This window comes from Opisthocomus hoazin, chromosome 15, assembly GCF_030867145.1.
Source record: "Opisthocomus hoazin isolate bOpiHoa1 chromosome 15, bOpiHoa1.hap1, whole genome shotgun sequence".
Lineage (NCBI taxonomy): Eukaryota > Metazoa > Chordata > Aves > Opisthocomiformes > Opisthocomidae > Opisthocomus > Opisthocomus hoazin.
This window is the reverse complement of record NC_134428.1, coordinates 17,441,620-17,458,886: the sequence shown is the minus strand read 5'-3', so window position 1 is coordinate 17,458,886 and position 17,267 is coordinate 17,441,620. Positions and strand designations below refer to the sequence as shown.

At 42.8% G+C, this 17,267-nt stretch overlaps 1 protein-coding gene across 1 annotated transcript; it reads left to right on the top strand.

Annotated features, from left to right (window-relative positions):
- The first annotated feature begins 59 nt into the window (after positions 1 to 59).
- Positions 60 to 17,267, top strand: CDR2 (cerebellar degeneration related protein 2). Its single transcript, XM_075436321.1, has 5 exons — positions 60 to 320; positions 5,576 to 5,688; positions 11,644 to 11,792; positions 12,049 to 12,213; positions 13,434 to 17,267. Exons 1-5 carry the CDS (start codon positions 242 to 244, stop codon positions 14,299 to 14,301), a joined length of 1,374 nt encoding a protein of 457 aa, XP_075292436.1. The 5' UTR covers positions 60 to 241; the 3' UTR covers positions 14,302 to 17,267.

Below are 17,267 nucleotides of genomic sequence, written 5' to 3'. Positions count from 1 at the left end.
GGGTGTTGTGTTTGAATCGCGGGGCAGGCGGTGGGCGGGTGGCGGTCGCTTGCCACGTTGCCGCCGGCAGCTTCGCGCAGCGCCACCAGGAGGGGGAGAGGTTCGGCAAAGTCCGGAAACGCTCGGCGGTGGCCGGAGGCGGCTTTTAAGGAGAGGAGCGGCTGCCGGCTCGCCCTGCCCCGCTGTCGCTCGGCGCGAGGGGACTCTCGCCTGAGCGTTGCCGGCCCGTCGTCCCGGCGCGATGCTGGCCGACAGCCTGGTGGAGGAGTTCGAGATCCGGGAGGATGAGCCCTGGTACGACCAGCAGGACCTGCAGCAAGGTGGGCTGGGGCGGCGGGGGGCTCGGGAGCGGAGGGGCTGCGGCCGGGAGGGCGGGTGAGGGAAAGGGCCGCGGGCAGCCGCCGCGACGGAGGGCGGATGAGGGAAGGGGGCGGCGGAGGGCGCGGGGCACCGCCACAGCGGCGGTGCGGAGCCCGGGGAGACGCCGGGCGCTCGGGCGGGGCGGCGGGAAGGGCGTGAGGGGGCCGAGGCCGCCGGCGAGGGTCGCGGGGCGGCGGCGGGAGCGGGGCTTGTGCCGGCCGGTGCCTGTCGCAGCCGGGAGCCCCGGCTCCCCTCACGGCCGTGCTTCCCGCCGCTTCGGGCGCGGAGGCAGCGGGATCCCCGTTACCGATAAGGATTGCAGCCGTCTTTGTTTGACGGAAGGGGCGGCTGCGGCCGAGCCGGCCGGTGCCCGGGTCCCGCTCCGCCCGGGAGCGAAGCGGCTCTCCCGGAGGTCGCACCTGGGAAGGAGCCGTTGGGGGTGGGCGCTGGGAGCAGCGTCGGGGAGGGCTGCTGCGTGCCGCCCTGTTGATCCTGGGTGCAAGGGCTTCTAGCCGGTGAGGTGGTCAGCCTAGCTGTGCTCGAATCAGTTGCACGTCCATTATTAAAAACTTTATAAATTTTCTTTTTAAAATATAGGAAAAACTCCGCTTTGCATCAGAATTATGTGTCAAGCTCCTCTGTGTCATTCTGTCGATAGGTCTTAAAACACTACATGCAAGAGGTAAACGCTCTTCTCATTTCACAGAAGGAGTCACAGGAATACACCGAGTATAAATGTGCTAAAAATCTTCTACAGACATGATATGGAAAGAATGTGCAATTTCCATAAGAGCTTAGTGGCACTGATGACTGGTATTTACTTAGTTCTACTTTTTGTTATTAATCCTGAGTTCGTTTTAAAAGGCCAGCTCAAAGCTGTGAAGTGGCTTCCTGCAAACCGTATGCTGTTGGCTTTTACACTGAAGTACACTAATTCTTGGGATTGGTAGGTGCTACTGTACTATGAACCATAAAGAAAGATACTTTTGAAAGCTTTTCGTAACGGAGCTGTTTTCACACCGAGATCAAGCATCTGACAGCAGAAACTTTTTTGAGACAGGAATAGGTCTCTCTAATTGCATGCTTTGACTATAAAATAGCTAACTGTTTGAAAGCGTTATTTAGGTACTTTCTGCTCGAAATAGACGTTTTTGTGGTGCTAGGACACAAACCAATCAATTTAAATAAGATCCTGAAACCCTAGTTTGCTGTTAAAGGGAAGAGAGTTGGAAAACTGAAGACATGATTTAGCAGTGTTTTTACTATGTCAGTGTTTATGGAGTAGAAGACCTACAAAGAGACTTCACAATGTATAGCAACTGACCTCTTGCCTTATTGATGTTTCTTTAATTTCATCTTTTAATTAACATGAGTGAAATAATCACCATTTGGCTCTCTGCTGTGAACTTTTAAGAAATGGTATTGCATCCTAGAGGTTCGTGCCTTTTGAGGGTTGGTTAATGCTCCCTCAACACTTGAACAATCTTTTTCTGGGGATTATCTTTTTACAAGCCTAAATGGAAGTGACTAATAGCCTTGCCAAAGGGGAAAGGAGGAAAAAAACCTGATGGGCAAGTTGAAATGCAAAGAAGAAATTCCTTACAGGAATGTTTTTTAAATGTTCTGTTATACTTTATTCCTGGAGTCTGAAAGATACTCTTCCTTCTCCTAAGACTTAAGAAATACTAATGTGTAAACAGAGTAGTAAAATTGCTTATCAAGGCTTCTTGAAACTTTTCACAAACCAAGCAATCAGTGCACATTTAAAAACTAAGAAGTAGGCTTATGAAAAAAGCTAGGTTTGTAAAATATTAGTTAGCACCCTGAAACAAGCTTGTAGTCCTTGTCAGCCAGTCTTTGAAACTTAAAATTAGGGTAGGATTTTGGAAAAACTTTGACAGTCTTTGTATGCACCAAAAGCTTTTGCCTTGGCAATGCTTTTCTGGCATGTTGTTCATGAAAACAGAATGCCTATGGAATTCTGCTAAGGATGGGAACAGCCATCCTTCGTTCTGCAACATCCATGTTTTGCTGCAGTATGCTGACCTTTGAAAAAGAATTCTTTTATAGGAGTACTCTTTTTACATCTTGCTGTTACTTACTTTGACAGAACAGAGGGTAATCTGAACATGGAGTAGGAAATACGAAGCTACGTAAAAAAAAAGGGGGGGGGTAATTTTACAGTTAAGTAAACTTCAGCCAAGCTTACTTATGTATCTTGCACTACTAATGCCTTTTGCTGTTGAAAAGAACAGGCTTATTTTTAGATTGAAAATCCTCTGAATCATTTTGTTAGGTAGGTTACGAAAAAGTAGGAGAGAAGTATTTTGGTACTGTTTTTATCTTTTTCTCAATTATAGTAACACTGTCAGAAGAGATTGTGGAGAGGCACTGGTAAGTGAGGGCTGTTGAACATCATAGAAGATCTATCCTTGAAATCTTGTTTTAGTTTAGAGATTTCTGATGGAGCTGTTAAACACCAGTACAATTGATCAGATTTACTAAAACGAAGATCTTAAGATCTGCCTGTATGCAGTTTGCATTATTAAAAACCTCTCTGCTTAGATCTTCATGGTAGAAAGGAAAAACTTGTGTCTGTGGTAGAGCTTAGCTGTTACTTTACATAAATTTACAACAGAAATTGCAGTGTGCTTCTAGTATTGTACAGTGACTCTAAGAGAAATGTAAATTAACTGTTTTCCTTCTGTATCTGGAGAACATATATATTGCACATCTCACTCCTAAAATTTGCTCTTGTTAGGGCTTATAGGTACTTAACAGTGTAGAAAAATGGATGCAAAGCAAGTGATTTTTTTAGAAGAGGTGAAATTGTTTCAGTTTTTGCTTTCTACAGGAGTAGGAGTTAGGGTTTTACTGTATGTTCCTGAGCTTTTGCACTTGTCTTCTCCCCCTCAGAAACAAATTGTCTTAATTGCAAAATAGCATGCTTCTACCATAGTAACTCATTTGTGCTTCTGGCATTCTAATGAACAGAATGAGTGTGTAAATATAATGACATGAATGCTATTACTCACATTGTACTCAAAGTACTATGTGGTATGTGCTACTTGATTTAGTAGATGAGGAGGCATTTAAGAATGAAACTATCAACTCCTAAATGTACTTCAACATCAAAACAAACTTTCACTTTGGGAAGGGGAATGGCAGCAAGTAATTCCATTATGCATTGTGTCTTTAACGTAATCCTAAATCTTCTCTAAAGCTCTTATTCTACTCTATTAAAATGAAAGAATGGATTGTTTAGTCTTTGCCTTGAATAATGCCAGTGTTGTTGACTAGCTTTAAAGATTGTCGCTCCTAGTAAAGATTTGTGTAGTATGAGAACTTGTAAATCGGGACTCCATGTTACATAGGATGATAGGTTCACTGGATTTGGAGACTATGGTGTTCTGTAGCGTGATGGAACAAACAACTTGGTGTTTGACTGGGAGTTAATCTGTCCATGCGTAAACAATATACAATCTCTGTTTAAAAGTGGGAAAAACTGAAGCGGGATGCCTTAAGCTTTGCTTATCCAAATACTTCAAACCTCAGTTCTAGCACAGGCTGTGTTTCTTAACAAGTGGTGTTACGCTGAAAAAGCTATGTGGCTCCTAGTCATACATCTTTTGAAACTGAAGAACTCCCATGCAGTGCAATTTGTTTTAAATAATTTTTGTGGCATTTATTCTAAGAATCTGACCTTAAGGTAGGAAACAATGCACTGTAGCTGTAAAGAATGTGTAAAGAATACCACAGCTGTTGTTTTGCCAGAATTGGACATCTACAACTTAATAGACAAATGCTCGTACTCACTTGTCCTTGTAAGTCCGAATTTGGTCTTTGGCTGATGTGTGTAGATGGAGTAATCATTTTGGACAGGCTGCCAAACTGAAGGTTAGCACAAAACAAGCTTTGAACAGTGTTCTATGTAGTACAATGACTAGCTGATAAGATAATTGGGAAAGGGCAGGAAAGAGGCAAGATAACATGTTAGAACAAGGGCATTTTAATCAAATGAAAATGGAGTGTGTTTTCTCGTCCAGCTACAGCTACCAACGATGAATGTACTGCATGTATTGCATTTAAATTTTCTTGAAGTGAATCTTTCTTGACTTCTGTCTCTTTCCCATTAGTGATGTTAGTTCTGTGTGAAAACTAACAAGATTATATTGCACGCATGCAGGAGACAACCTGGTCATGGTCCAGGTGATGGGAAGGAGGTGGAAAATTGGAGATTTTCAGAAATCTGTTGGATTCTTAACATGTAATACCCTGCATAGAGTGTAATTACAATTTTAGCAAGAACACCAAGATTTCTTTGTTGCATTATGTTAGCTTTTAAATCACGTGTCTTTAAACACAATAATGTGGAATATCTAGCACTACTGATGCTGTTGAACAAATATCAAGCATCCCTCTAGAAAGGAACTGAGTGTTCAGTTGACTTATTTTTTAATTTGAAACAACTACAATCACTGCACCCTGGAGGTGATTGAAGATGACTGAAGTGAAATTGAGATTAAGTGCCTGAGAACAAATGACATTTAAAATGATGTTTTGGAGCACATAAAGCAGTTCTTGTCTCCTAGGTTTATGAGCTTGAAAAGCAGAATAGCTACATTTTTTTATCAGTTTTATGTCTTTTGATATTATGTTTAACCCTAAAAAGCATCTGAAACTTTCATTTACTACTTTGATCTTGTATGACCCGTGCCCCTTGGCGAAGGGATAATGGAGGACAACAGCAAAGTAAGTAAGAGTGCAGTCAGCTTTGGCCTGGGTCTAGCCTGATGAACACTTACAGGGTCTTTTGTGCTTATTCTTCTAAAATACGAGTGCTGTAAACATGGTGAAGTATAGCTGACAGACGCCTTGGGTAGAGGTACTGGTGCAGTACTAGGCAGATGGTGTGAAGGGAAGAGAAGATGGCTGGATGTGCCTGACCTGTGGCTGAAGGACCAAAGGAAGAACTAAGCAGGCTTCATGAAATAAGAGTATCTTCTGGGTTTCAGGACTGACTTAGACTTGCATTACAGATGGTATATGAATGTACTACTTAAGTAGAAGGTAACTTTCTTTTTGGATACTGGAAATAAATTAGAGCAGTTTAACAGCAATAAAAAACCACCTCAAGTATTTGATTAAAGTACTTTAAAATTAGATTATATTATTGGCTCTATAACTTACGTGCACACATGATTTATTTGTTTAGATCTTCACCTTGCTGCTGAGCTTGGGAAGACACTACTGGACCGTAACACTGAACTAGAAGAATCTTTACAGCAAATGTATGCAACAAATCAAGAGCAACTGCAGGAGATAGAGGTAAATACTTAAGGAATCCAAGTGTTAAAGCATCTAGACCTACAACATAATAGTACATAAGTAGAGATCTGAATTTCTTGACATCTGGTGGACACTTTAAAGAAAAATACTGAACAATCTTTAACCACTGCTGCTACTTTGAGAACCTGTATAGGCTTGATTGTAGTTAAAACTGGATGTCTGATTACCAGAAGCTTTGTGCCACTAAACTTCATGTTGGCTTTGGCTTGTTTAATGACAAATGACTGGCATTTTTGCCTGGAAAAGTTCACGTATTTTATCACTAAATTTTGCTAATCTTGCCAGGCAAAATTACATCAAATTAGATGATGAATAAATTAATAATAAATGTTAGTGGTTACTGCACTGCCGCTAAGTGCAGGAGAGTGGCTTAAGCAAAATCTGAGGATATGTAGTTCCACTAAACTGAGCTGTGGTAAAGGCAGCTAAAGTCTATTTCAGTTAAAAAGGCAAAAACAAACACTTAAACAGTATCTAAATACAGGACATAGGGGATATATTGTTCTGTATTTTCCGGGGAGGGTGGGGTGGAATCACAACCACCCTTTCAGAACCACTGATCTTTGTATTACTTGTTGGAAAGACCTGGCCATTTTTGGCAATTTCTCTTTTTTTCTTTTTAATATTGCTTGTATTCTTGCAGACCTAGCATTTGTCAGCATAATCAATTTTTTTCAGCTATTAGAGGGTAATGCATGGTCTCTAATAAATAAATTATTAAATATTCAGTACTTTGCTGACTGACAACATACTGGAAACGTGGTCAGCATTTCGGTTTCGTTCTGGTACGCATCACAGGGAACAGGCTGTGACTGATATACACTAGATTTTTACAAAATCCAAGTTCCTTTGTGCAAGCAGTACTTACGCAGTTACAGACAGTGTGTGGATTTTGTACAGCTGCAACTTAAGACTTAAAACATTTATCATTGCAGTGGTAATAAGTAACTTAAAGAATCCTGAGCTGTACTTACAGATATATAGGTGTCTTTAAAGTAATGCATGTTAACACAAATGCAGTGTTTTTATTAGGTGATACACAATTTCTGGGTGCAGGTGTTTGTTTGTTTTTTTTATAAGATACTTCTGTTTTATACCTCATACTTTGGCTCTTTCTTCTACGTGCTAAATGTTATCTTTGTTAGCCTATTCATTCTGCGATACCATGGCTGGAATAGCTGATACTTATATTAGTGCCACAGCATTACAAAAAATGCGTTTACTTGTGCAGAGACTGAAAATAACTCATTGCCATGAATGGTTTTTATAAAAAAAGATTAATTCTTAAGATCTAGAGAGGACAAACACTTCAAGGTACTATACAAATACTGTTCTAGTTAAGGTTCAACACCTGTATGAACAACCCTGCTTAAGAAAGTGTTTACCATATTTACAACACACCGTTCGAAACAACACGGCATAACTTTGTGGTGGATAACTAACCTGGCTCATTGAGTGTAGCTACTTAATAAGCAGCTGTGTTAACGCTATATTGAAATACGGAAAATATATTATTGCTAAGTTGCATTCATTTGTAGAAATAGCCTAGTGCCGATAAGGATGTAATATCCCGTTGGTTTAAGCCAGTTTATTTGCTTAAACTTTTTTTGTGGGTTAGTGTTTATTGACTACATAAGAGCTTCAGCACTAGGAAGTCATCAGAAGTGTCCTTCCAACAGTGATCCATACTTGGTGCGGTGCAGGGTCAAGCACTGTTCCGACAGTGACAAACTAATTTATTCTCTCGGTATCTTGCTTTGCTTAGCCAACCGGAAGAAAAAAAAAAAAAAAAAACACCCCACAAAAAACCAAAAAATAACAACAAAACCCAAACAAATAAAGACTTGTGTGATACTGCTTTTTGAAGGCTTTGTGATACCTATTTCTTCTCTTTCTTCCTCTTCCCCAGCGTGTGTAGGGGAGCAACTCGTTTTAGATGTGATCATTAAGCAAGTGGAGGAAAAGAATGCTATGAGGAGGAAAAGAAGGTTATCAGGAGTAGTCAACATGGATTCACCAAGGGGAAATCATGCTTGACCAATCTGATAGCCAGTCATGCCATCATAGAAAGCTGGGTAGATGAGGAGAGAGCAGTGGATGTTGTCTACCTCAACTTCAGCAAGGCTTTTGACACTGTCTCCCATAACATCCTCCTAGGGAAGCTCAGGAAGAGTGGGCTGGATGAGTGGTCAGTGAAGTGGATAGAGAACTGGCTGAATGGCAGAACTCAGAGGGTTGTCAGCAGCGGTGCTGAGTCTCGTTGGAGGCCTGTAACTAGTGGTGTTCCCCAGGGGTCAGTACTGGGCCCAGTCTTGTTCAACGTCTTCATGAATGACCTGGATGAAGGGACAGAGGGTACCCTCAGCAAGTTTGCTGATGACACAAAACTGGGAGGAGTGGTGGATACACCAGCAGGCTGTGCTGTCATTCAGCAAGACCTGGACAGGCTGGAGAGTTGGGTGCAGAGGAACCTGATGAAGTTCAGCAAGGGCAAGTGCAGGGTCCTGCACCTGGGGAGGAACAACCCCATGCACCAGTACAGGCTTGGGGTGGACCTGCTGGAGAGCAGCTCTGCAGAGAGGGACCTGGGTGTCCTGGTGGATGACAGGTTAACCATGAGCCAGCAGTGTGCCCTGGTTGCCAAGAAGGCCAATGGGATCCTGGGGTGCATTAAGAGGAATGTGGCCAGCAGGTCGAGGGAGGTTCTCATTCCCCTCTACACTGTCCTAGTGAGGCCCCATCTGGAGTGCTGTGTCCAGTTCTGGGCTCCCCAGTTCAAGAAAGATGAGGAGCTACTGGAGACAGTCTGGCGGAGGGCTACGAGGATGGTGAGGGGACTGGAGCATCTCTCCTACAGGGAGAGGCTGAGGGAGCTGGGCTTATTTAGCCTGAAGAAAAGGCTGAGAGGGGACCTTATAAATGCCTATCTGAAGGGTGGGTGTCAGGAGGATGGGGCCAAACTCTTTTCAGTGGTGCCCAGCAACAGCACAAGGGGCAATCGGCACAAACTGAAGCACAGGAAGTTCCGTCTGAGCATGAGGAAGAATTTCTTCCCTCTGAGGGTGACGGAGCACTGGAACAGGCTGCCCAGAGGGGTTGTGGAGTCTCCTTCTCTGGAGATATTCAAGACCCACCTGGACAAGGTCCTGTGCAGCCTGCTGTAGGTGACCCTGCTTTGGCAGGGGGGTTGGACTGGATGATCCCCAGAGGTCCCTTCCAACCCCTACCATTCTGTGATTCTGTGTGTATTGGGTTGTCCTATTAGCTCCCTCCAAGAGGAGGGCCAGACAGGCGGGAGAACGGTTTCTGTGATGCTTCTGATATAAGTAGTGTCTGCACCTTTATTTGCCCAACTTACTGTCATGAGTCAAAGAACCTGTAGACTGTACTCAGATCTGCCATAATAACATGCTGTTTTCTCCATTCCATGACTTGTCTTAATTTTCTGTCGTTTCCTAGTGCAGTTTAAAAGCGTATTAGCAGCTCAGAACATTTCTTTCTCCAAAGAAGTATCTCTTGCATCTGAATTTCTGGTAGAAAAGGGAAAATCAAATGAACCCCTTTTTTCAAATACCCAGACAGAACATCAAGATGGAGGAACTGAGTGTGTTAGCTTACTGGCACAGGGGATTGTTATAGGAATTCGCTGAAACAAATAGGAATAAAGCTAGCCCATGCAAGGTGCGTATTTTAGCTGGTAAAAGCAGTTCAGTCAGCTATTTTCACACCTGTCTTTCTTTCATGGGAACGCAGGATACCCCACTGCGCAGGATACATGTGCAAGTGGCACATCCAGTTTCTATGCTTGATTTTTCTTAATTTTCAAGTGCTTGTCTCTGTAACCTACAGGTGATCTTTCAGCTGTTCCTGCAGCTACTCTGCTGCATTTTTTACTGGCTTCTTCAGTGCAGTGTATCGATGTAAACCTTTGGGGTTTTTTTTCCTATTAATTCACATTTTATGGGTTGCTGGAACTGGCTAAGAAATCATTCTGAAATATGTTACTACCTTGTCTGCACTGAGAAGGAAGGGTCAAAGGCTTTGGGATGCTTAAGATTACATCTAATATATTAAACACTAACATATTAAGCATTTTACAGCCGCAGATCATTATATCTGACCTCTGTTCTGACATGTGTACCACTAACTAATCATTGTAGATGTAATAAACTGTTGCCCCTGTATTGAAGGGGCAACTTCATTCCTTTCTGAATCCATTCTCAGCACTCTGACTTCAGAAATACTGACACTCACCTCTTTACCATGTGGTAGAATGCAAGAACTCTCAACTGCTTCAGGTTAGGTGCTCAGCTGCAAGGGAGGTGGAATAAATGTGAACTTCTAAAGTGCTTATTACCACGTCTATACTTTGTTTTGGTGACCTAGTTATACCAGGTCAACTTGACCCCAGTGCTGAAGATACTGGAGACGCAAGATGGAGAAAAGGGTGTTTCACCTCTCCCAGTCATCTAAAACTTCTGCAAAAGCCCATTGTAGTAAGTGGCGTCATCTTATTGTGGCACCGAAGCCTTGGCTTCTGTGCTTAGCCACACTCGCATTGCTGAAGAAACTCTGAACTTCTCCAGCTCCTTCTGAGAATAACCAATAGGGAAAGTTAATCTGAAATGGGTCACACTGGGATTCTGCTGCTAATCCATGTACTATTTTTGTGTAAATCCTCTGTCATGTGCGCACAGGCTACAAAAGGATCTAGCCAACTGCTATCATGTTGATCTTGTAGAGGTCTGTATGTAGCAGGTACTAGTCTTAGATTAACTTCTTATCTGTTCTTAAATTGCCTAAAATGTAAACCCATAAATCTTTTAATGAGGTAAAAGATTAAGTAGAATATTAGAAGTTTTGAGTATGTAACAGGCCTATGTAAAGAGAAGTAGTTCTGCCTAGAAGTCTGTTGGATGTTCCTACTTGAAGTTTACTTTTCAGTAAGTAGCATCTAGTATATTGCAAGAATGAAGCATTTCAGATTGAAAGGGTTAGGTTTTTTGTTCAAGTCTGTTTGATGCAAACTTTTATGTGGATTTTTAGAATTGGATTGGTCCTATCCTGGGTGGACAACATAAGACGCTTGTATTAAGAGACCTAGGTGATTGTTAACTGCTCTTAGATGGAGAATTCCAAGCTTTCTGACATTATTCAAGAAACTTAACAGTCTATGTTGTTAATTGTAAAACTAAAGAGTATCAGGATGAAAATACTTCATGTGGAGCCTTATTTTTTAAAAAGGGCAGGAGACCTTTATTTGGGATTACAGTAACTGGAATAGCTCCCTGTGGTTAATAAAGACTGAATTCAATAATTTGATTATACTTCCTGACACATGGTAGCCCACATACTGCCTTAAGTGTGACAACAACATAAATCCTGTTCTGCTGAACCTAATGCTGCTTCAGACTGGAAAAACTTAGGTCAGCTGAAAAGAAATATAATTATGGATGGTCCCACCAAATATTTTGGTTTTGATGCTAAGAAAATTGTTGGGTCAACGCTGTTAGAAAACTTCTGTTGGAGCCCACTGCAACTTGCAGAAGGACTCAATGGATGGTTAAGGGCTGTGTTGAAGTCTGCGTTCATGGCTGTATCGGTGATGACTGCAGTACAGACAAACCCAGTCCAGAAGGCTTGAGTTGGCAAAAGCCCAGCTGCAGCAAGGACAGACAAATGGAGCTTGTGCACCCAAACCCACCTCCTCTGGGTGAAAGGCTGGGTGATCAGCCTGGGTGGACCTCTGTGACAAAGGCAAGCTGGCTAGCTGAGTTGATAGTGCCTTTTCAGCTGAGCACTTACCAAAGCAACCACTGGCATCTGCGTTTCTGAAACTTAGTAGTTTCTCTGTGAATGTCAGTAAAAATGCAGAGTAGCAGCCCTATCTTTGTGTTTCAAGTATAAACTAGTAACAGCAATGCTGTCTTGCAGTACCTCACGAAGCAAGTGGAGCTCTTGCGTCAGATGAACGATCAGCATGCAAAAGTCTATGAACAGCTGGATGTGACAGCACGAGAACTCGAAGACACTAATCAAAAACTAGTTGCGGAGAGTAGAGCTTCACAGCAAAAGATATTAAGGTAACAAACTTACAGTAGATCCCCTACCCCAGCTGATAATACAAGCAAGAGCAGTCCAAGGATATTTGTGTATTTACAGGGTGGCTGCTTAGGGGTGTTCTACAGTACCGTTAAATTGAAAGGATAATTTTATTTAAAGGTCTTTTGGGGCCAAAGAGCAGTCTTTGGAGAAGAAACTACAGTGTGAGGGGATGGGAAATTCCCATGTCCTCTACTAAACACTCAAATGTTTTAACAGCAGTCCTTCACCTTTTAGCTTGACAGAGACTATTGAAAATCTGCAAACACATATAGATGACCTGCAGCGACAAGTAGAAGAATTGAAGAAGTCTGGACGAGGCCGGATGAGCCATGAGAGATCTGACCAGCCAAGATCAGTGCATAGTTTCTCATGTTTGAAGGAGCTGTATGACCTTCGCCAGTAAGACTTTTTTTACCTTGCATAGCAAAGAATACTGAAATGATTTTAAGCAAAGCTTTAAAAACGAATTCACAAGCACAGACGTCAAACAAGCTAGCAGAAAAACATCTAATGTTCACAACAAGCAAAGTATCTGCACAGTCCTGCCCTGTGTGGTGTTGCTGCTGCTTCTGGCATACTTCTGGACCACGCTAGTCTTCGTGCGAGAGGAACTGCAGGTTCCACTTTCTGTCTTGAAAGGCTCTCTCCCAAAGTCTCCAACCATACCAGACTGTAGTCTAGAAAGCTTACAGCAATTTGCACCCCACTTTTTTTCAGTCAGATAAAAACACACACAGAGATAATCTGAAAAACAAACATCATAAATGCAAAATATCTTCTGTAACTTACCCTTTCCTTTGATGTCTGTGGGTGTCGTCTTTGCTAGGCAGGCAGGATTCCTCCAATAGTTTTCTTGAACTTCAGCTGGTTAAAATGATGCTTAAGCTGCTAAAATGGCCCCTGGAGCTCTGGGCTGCTTTTTTAATTTAGAGCAGTTTTACCCAGCTGAACTGCATTAGGATGCCCATCAGCACAACCACCTGGGGTAAAAGCTCAGACTAGCGTCAATCCTAGGAGGTAATTTCAGAAGTGAAGCACCTCCACACAGGCAGAACAGGCTTTAGTCTCTGGGCTTCAGCACTGCATGCAGGTAGGACTGTAGCATAAATCCGTACATCCAAAAATAAGTTATTTCTTGACAATTCAAAAGACAAGTGGATTCCTGCAAACCGCCAAAGCTTGTGGAAATAACCGGCCTACAGAACTGCCTTGTCAGTCTGAAGCTTGTTTCCATACTAGTGACAAAAGTTACAAGAGTGGAGTCCTGTGGAAAAAAATCGAGTGTCAGAAAGTATTGCATGATAAGTGGGGGCAGTGTTTATTTAAACCTAAATTGTAAGTCTAGTTACTCACTAAGCGTGTCTGTAACTTGAAACTATTAACGAACTGCCATTCTGCTTGAGCTGGGAGGCTCGATTTGATGGCATTTAAGTATTCAAAAACTTTGTTCTGATTATTAAATGGACTCATATGTTAGTAAAATGACTGTTATGTATCCTTTGAGGTGTGTTAGCACACAGTTCTGAATCTGTCATTAGTTACCCAGGACAGGAAAACTTTAGGAGGTGTGGTCAGCTGTACTGCCTACATTTGATAATACTTAATTTTTGTTTCTGCAGGTATTTTGTTTATGATCATGTGTTTGCAGAAAAGATTACTTCGATGGATAGTCAGCTAAGTCCTCTAGAAGAAGAAAATGAGACCTTAAAAAAGGCAGTTACAGTTCTGCAAGCCCAGCTGAACCTGGAGAAAGAGAAGAGGGTAACAATGGAAGAGGAATATAGTGTTATGGTCAAAGAAAACTGCGACCTTGAACAGCGGCTTGTTGATACAGACTTGTATCGGGCTCGTGCAGAGGAGCTGGAAGTGGAAGTAGCTGAAATGCGACAGATACTTCAGTCTGAAAACACATTCCATAACACAGAGAAATTGGTGCCAGAATCCTTTTTCATTTCATTCAAGGAATCTTTAGAAAGGGAGCTTGGTCAGAGCCTGGCAGATGATGGACTTGTGACTGTGTCAGAGCTCGAGAAGAAGGCACTGAAACGGAGCAGCAGTGAAACTTTGCTGAGCAGTGCTGCAGGGGCAGACATTCTGAGGGGCCATGAAGAAACCTGCATCAGGAGAGCTGAAGCTGTGAAGCAGCGAGGAATCTCTGTGCTTAACGAAGTTGATGCTCAGTACAATGCTCTGAAAGTGAAGTATGAGGAACTTTTGAAGAAGTGTCAAGTGGATGAAGATTCTTTGAAACACAAGGCTGTACAAACGCTGAAGCAGTATTCCAAAGACCTAAACGTGGGGAATGCCCAGTATGATCTTCCAGCTAGCAACCAAGAATTCACACATGCAGAGCTTAGTGACTCTTCCACAAATGCTCTTCCTGAGTATAAAGCACTCTTCAAGGAAATTTTTAGCTGTATCAGAAAAACAAAGGAAGAAATAGATGAACACAGAGCTAAGTACAAGTCCCTCTCCTCTCAGCCATAACATTGGATATGCTGATGACCCACTTTCTGTTGATGACTAATCTGTTAGTCAAGAAGGGGGAAAACTTCATACAAATGTCAGAAGGCCCCTTGTACTGATGTGTTTCTTGAGCATTCAAAATGAATGTTTCGAATTGGCTTGTAGACCCGTAGTTAACAAGCTAGTTAGTTAACAGCTAGTCTCCCTGTACCTATGTAGCAATAGATTTAATGTTGTTTAGCACTGTCACACAAACTAGTGGTTGTAAAGCAAACAAGCATCATAGCTTAATGCTACACTACTACTTCATACTACCCTTAATCTCTGGGCAGAGCAGTAACTGACACTCATTTCTTTAGTCCACTTCAAAAATAAAAGAGATAAGAAGCCTGTACTTTGTTTCTCCCAAGCAACGAGACTGAAGTGTTCTTTGGGTTCGCAGTGGTGATGTAGCTCTGTAACTACATCTGTGTAGAAAACAAACAACGTCAAAGCCCCTGACCAGTCTCACAGGCTGCCTCTCCTCAGTTGGAGGATAAGGTGAGCAGTCTAGCTGCCCTTGCTTTGGCAGGAGGGGGAGAGCTGGCACAGCAGCCTGCATGGTGCCTCGTTTAAGCTAATACCATGTTTCCACATCCAGTAAGCTCTCCCACAGATGAGTATAAATGTCTTCCTACTAAGAAAGTTTGCGTGGCTTTTTAGATATGGTTTGTTACGTAGGGCACTTCGTCTTAAGGCAAGATACTGTGAATTGATGATGTATGTTATTGGGGACCTACTGTTCTTTGGTGGAATGTCTGCAAAGTACATTTTTATGTGTATTTGGTAAGATAGAAAGTTGCAGTATAGCTATGTAACTTTAGTAGTAGCAGTGACATAGTGGAATATCTCTTAATATTACATGCCACAAACTCCAAGTGCTTGAAGGAGAGGGGGCAGGTAAAGACTTTATCGTATTGTCTGTTGCTTCCAGTGTCAGCTTCTGTGGACCTATTCTGTGCTGCCTGGGGGTGGGAGGATGGACACAGCGCTGCCAGCACCTCTCCTGAAAACTCGTGCTCCTCCACTCCCTAACAATACTTCGTATGTATTCAGATTCTGAAAAACAAAGAGCAGGGAGAGGCATGTTCTTTAAAACTGCTTCAAAGTGTGCTGAAAACAAAGGCCAAGAGATTAAAGGGGGGAAGGCACAATGAAAGGTGCTGTCCTTTTCCTTACAAAGGGTCTCGGCTTAATTTGATCGGCCGTTCCTGGGACTCAGCTTGCTGCCCGTTTGAGCTGCTGCGATACACCAAACAGTTGATGCAGAGCGCTGACAGTTTCTCAGCTGTAGTTCAACTGCTGCTGTTGCAGTTCTGGCTGCCTTATGTTGTACCCTGTTCAGCTTGTGTAGAGCTGTCCTTCAGTTGCAGTATTAAGACTTCATATTGTGGGAGTTTCTCTAAAACATGTATTGCACTCTGAAAATTATTTAAAATGGGAATCTGAATCTTGTGAGTTTTTTTTCTAAGCAAATAAATAATCCAGTCAAGCTACATGTGTAACTAGTAATTATGCCCACCCCTGCCAGTCAGGAAACAGTAAGCTTGGTGCAGATGGCACCTGCATTATCTACTCTTGCCATCTTTCCTATGTAGCTCATGTGGAGTTCCCATTAAATTTGTATTTTAAAAAGGTTACACTAAATAGAAAAGGAGAGGCCTGTCTGGGAAAGAAATTCAGAGGGAAAAAAGTAGTTTCTCGTCATTGTTGCGGTTTTTGTCAGCGCTGTTCAAAAAGGTGGGGGGGGTGGAAGTCAGAAAACCTGATGGCACAACAGCAGCTTAACTGTATTGTCATTGCATCCTGACACTGGGATCCTCGTCACCGCCCCAGTTCAGATACTGGAACGCAGGAACCTTGAATAGAAAGGCACAGCCCTGTTAGTCACAAATGATTTACTACTCGCGTTCCTCGCCACTTTAGGGGAAGGCAGATCCACACCTGCTGCACCGGAAGACATGTAAAAGCAATTCAGCATTTTTCATTAAATGGGCGATCTTCAGTGGTTTATTAGTGTTGGCTAATTTAGAGCACTTTCATATATACAGTTTTTATGCTTTAAAAATAGAAAACATGTTCCCAGATTTCCACAGAGCTACTTGATTCTTCTGTGCTGTAACTTCCCCTTGGCTCCCTGTGCCGCTGCTGATCTCTGGCCGCACTGTCCTGAACACTCGACTGTACCCACTGTGCAATGCAGAACTCTGTGGCTGGGTGGTTCCTCCCTAACTCCTCTCTGCCTGCGGCCTTCCCAGCACGGAGCTGTATGGACACAGCTGGAGGCCATGCTGTGGCACCAGGGCTGCACGAGGGGAGTGTCAGCCACAGGTGCACGCGACAGACCCAAGACAAAGGCTGCAAAAGCTGCCTGAACTTAAAACACGTCCTTATTATATTGATGTAGTTAATAAACCACACTAGCATATTAATTAAGGTACAGTTTTAGCAGTTTAAAAACAGGTATTTTCCACAGAAATGTGAAATGCTGTAAGTATGGTAACAATATTCTTAGCCAATCTTATCTGGATTAACTACCTTAAGCTGCTTATTTTAGTCAACAACTCAACCGTTTCTGAGCATAAGCAGATGAAATGAATAGAATCTCCCTGAGCTTCTCATGGGATGGAAATTACAGCAGAGAACCACGTTCTACCATGCTCACCGTAGGATGCTCCTTATCTTATTCCAGGGTGAGCCTGTAACAGAAGGATGGGTTACTGTACCTTGTGCAGCTCCCCAGGGTGCCCCCCGAGGAACGCGATGCAAGCGGAGCGAGGTAAAGCAGGTTACTGTCTACCTCTCGCCTCTGCTAAAATGTTCCTGACCTCTCCTTCCTCTGTAAGTCTCCAGGCTATAAACAGGGCAGGTACAGCTTCCATTTCTTCTTAGGCAAATACGAGGCAGGGTAGAATTGACCTTTGAGATAAAATTTTATTTTAAAAATT

Coding starts and splice junctions, on each gene's coding strand:
- CDR2 (XM_075436321.1), top strand. CDS start 242: ATGCTGGCCGACAGCCTGGTGGAGGAGTTCGAGATCCGGGAGGATGAG. Junction 5,689..11,643: donor AGCAACTGCAGGAGATAGAG/GTAAATACTTAA, acceptor GCTGTCTTGCAG/TACCTCACGAAGCAAGTGGA. Junction 12,214..13,433: donor GAGCTGTATGACCTTCGCCA/GTAAGACTTTTT, acceptor TTGTTTCTGCAG/GTATTTTGTTTATGATCATG.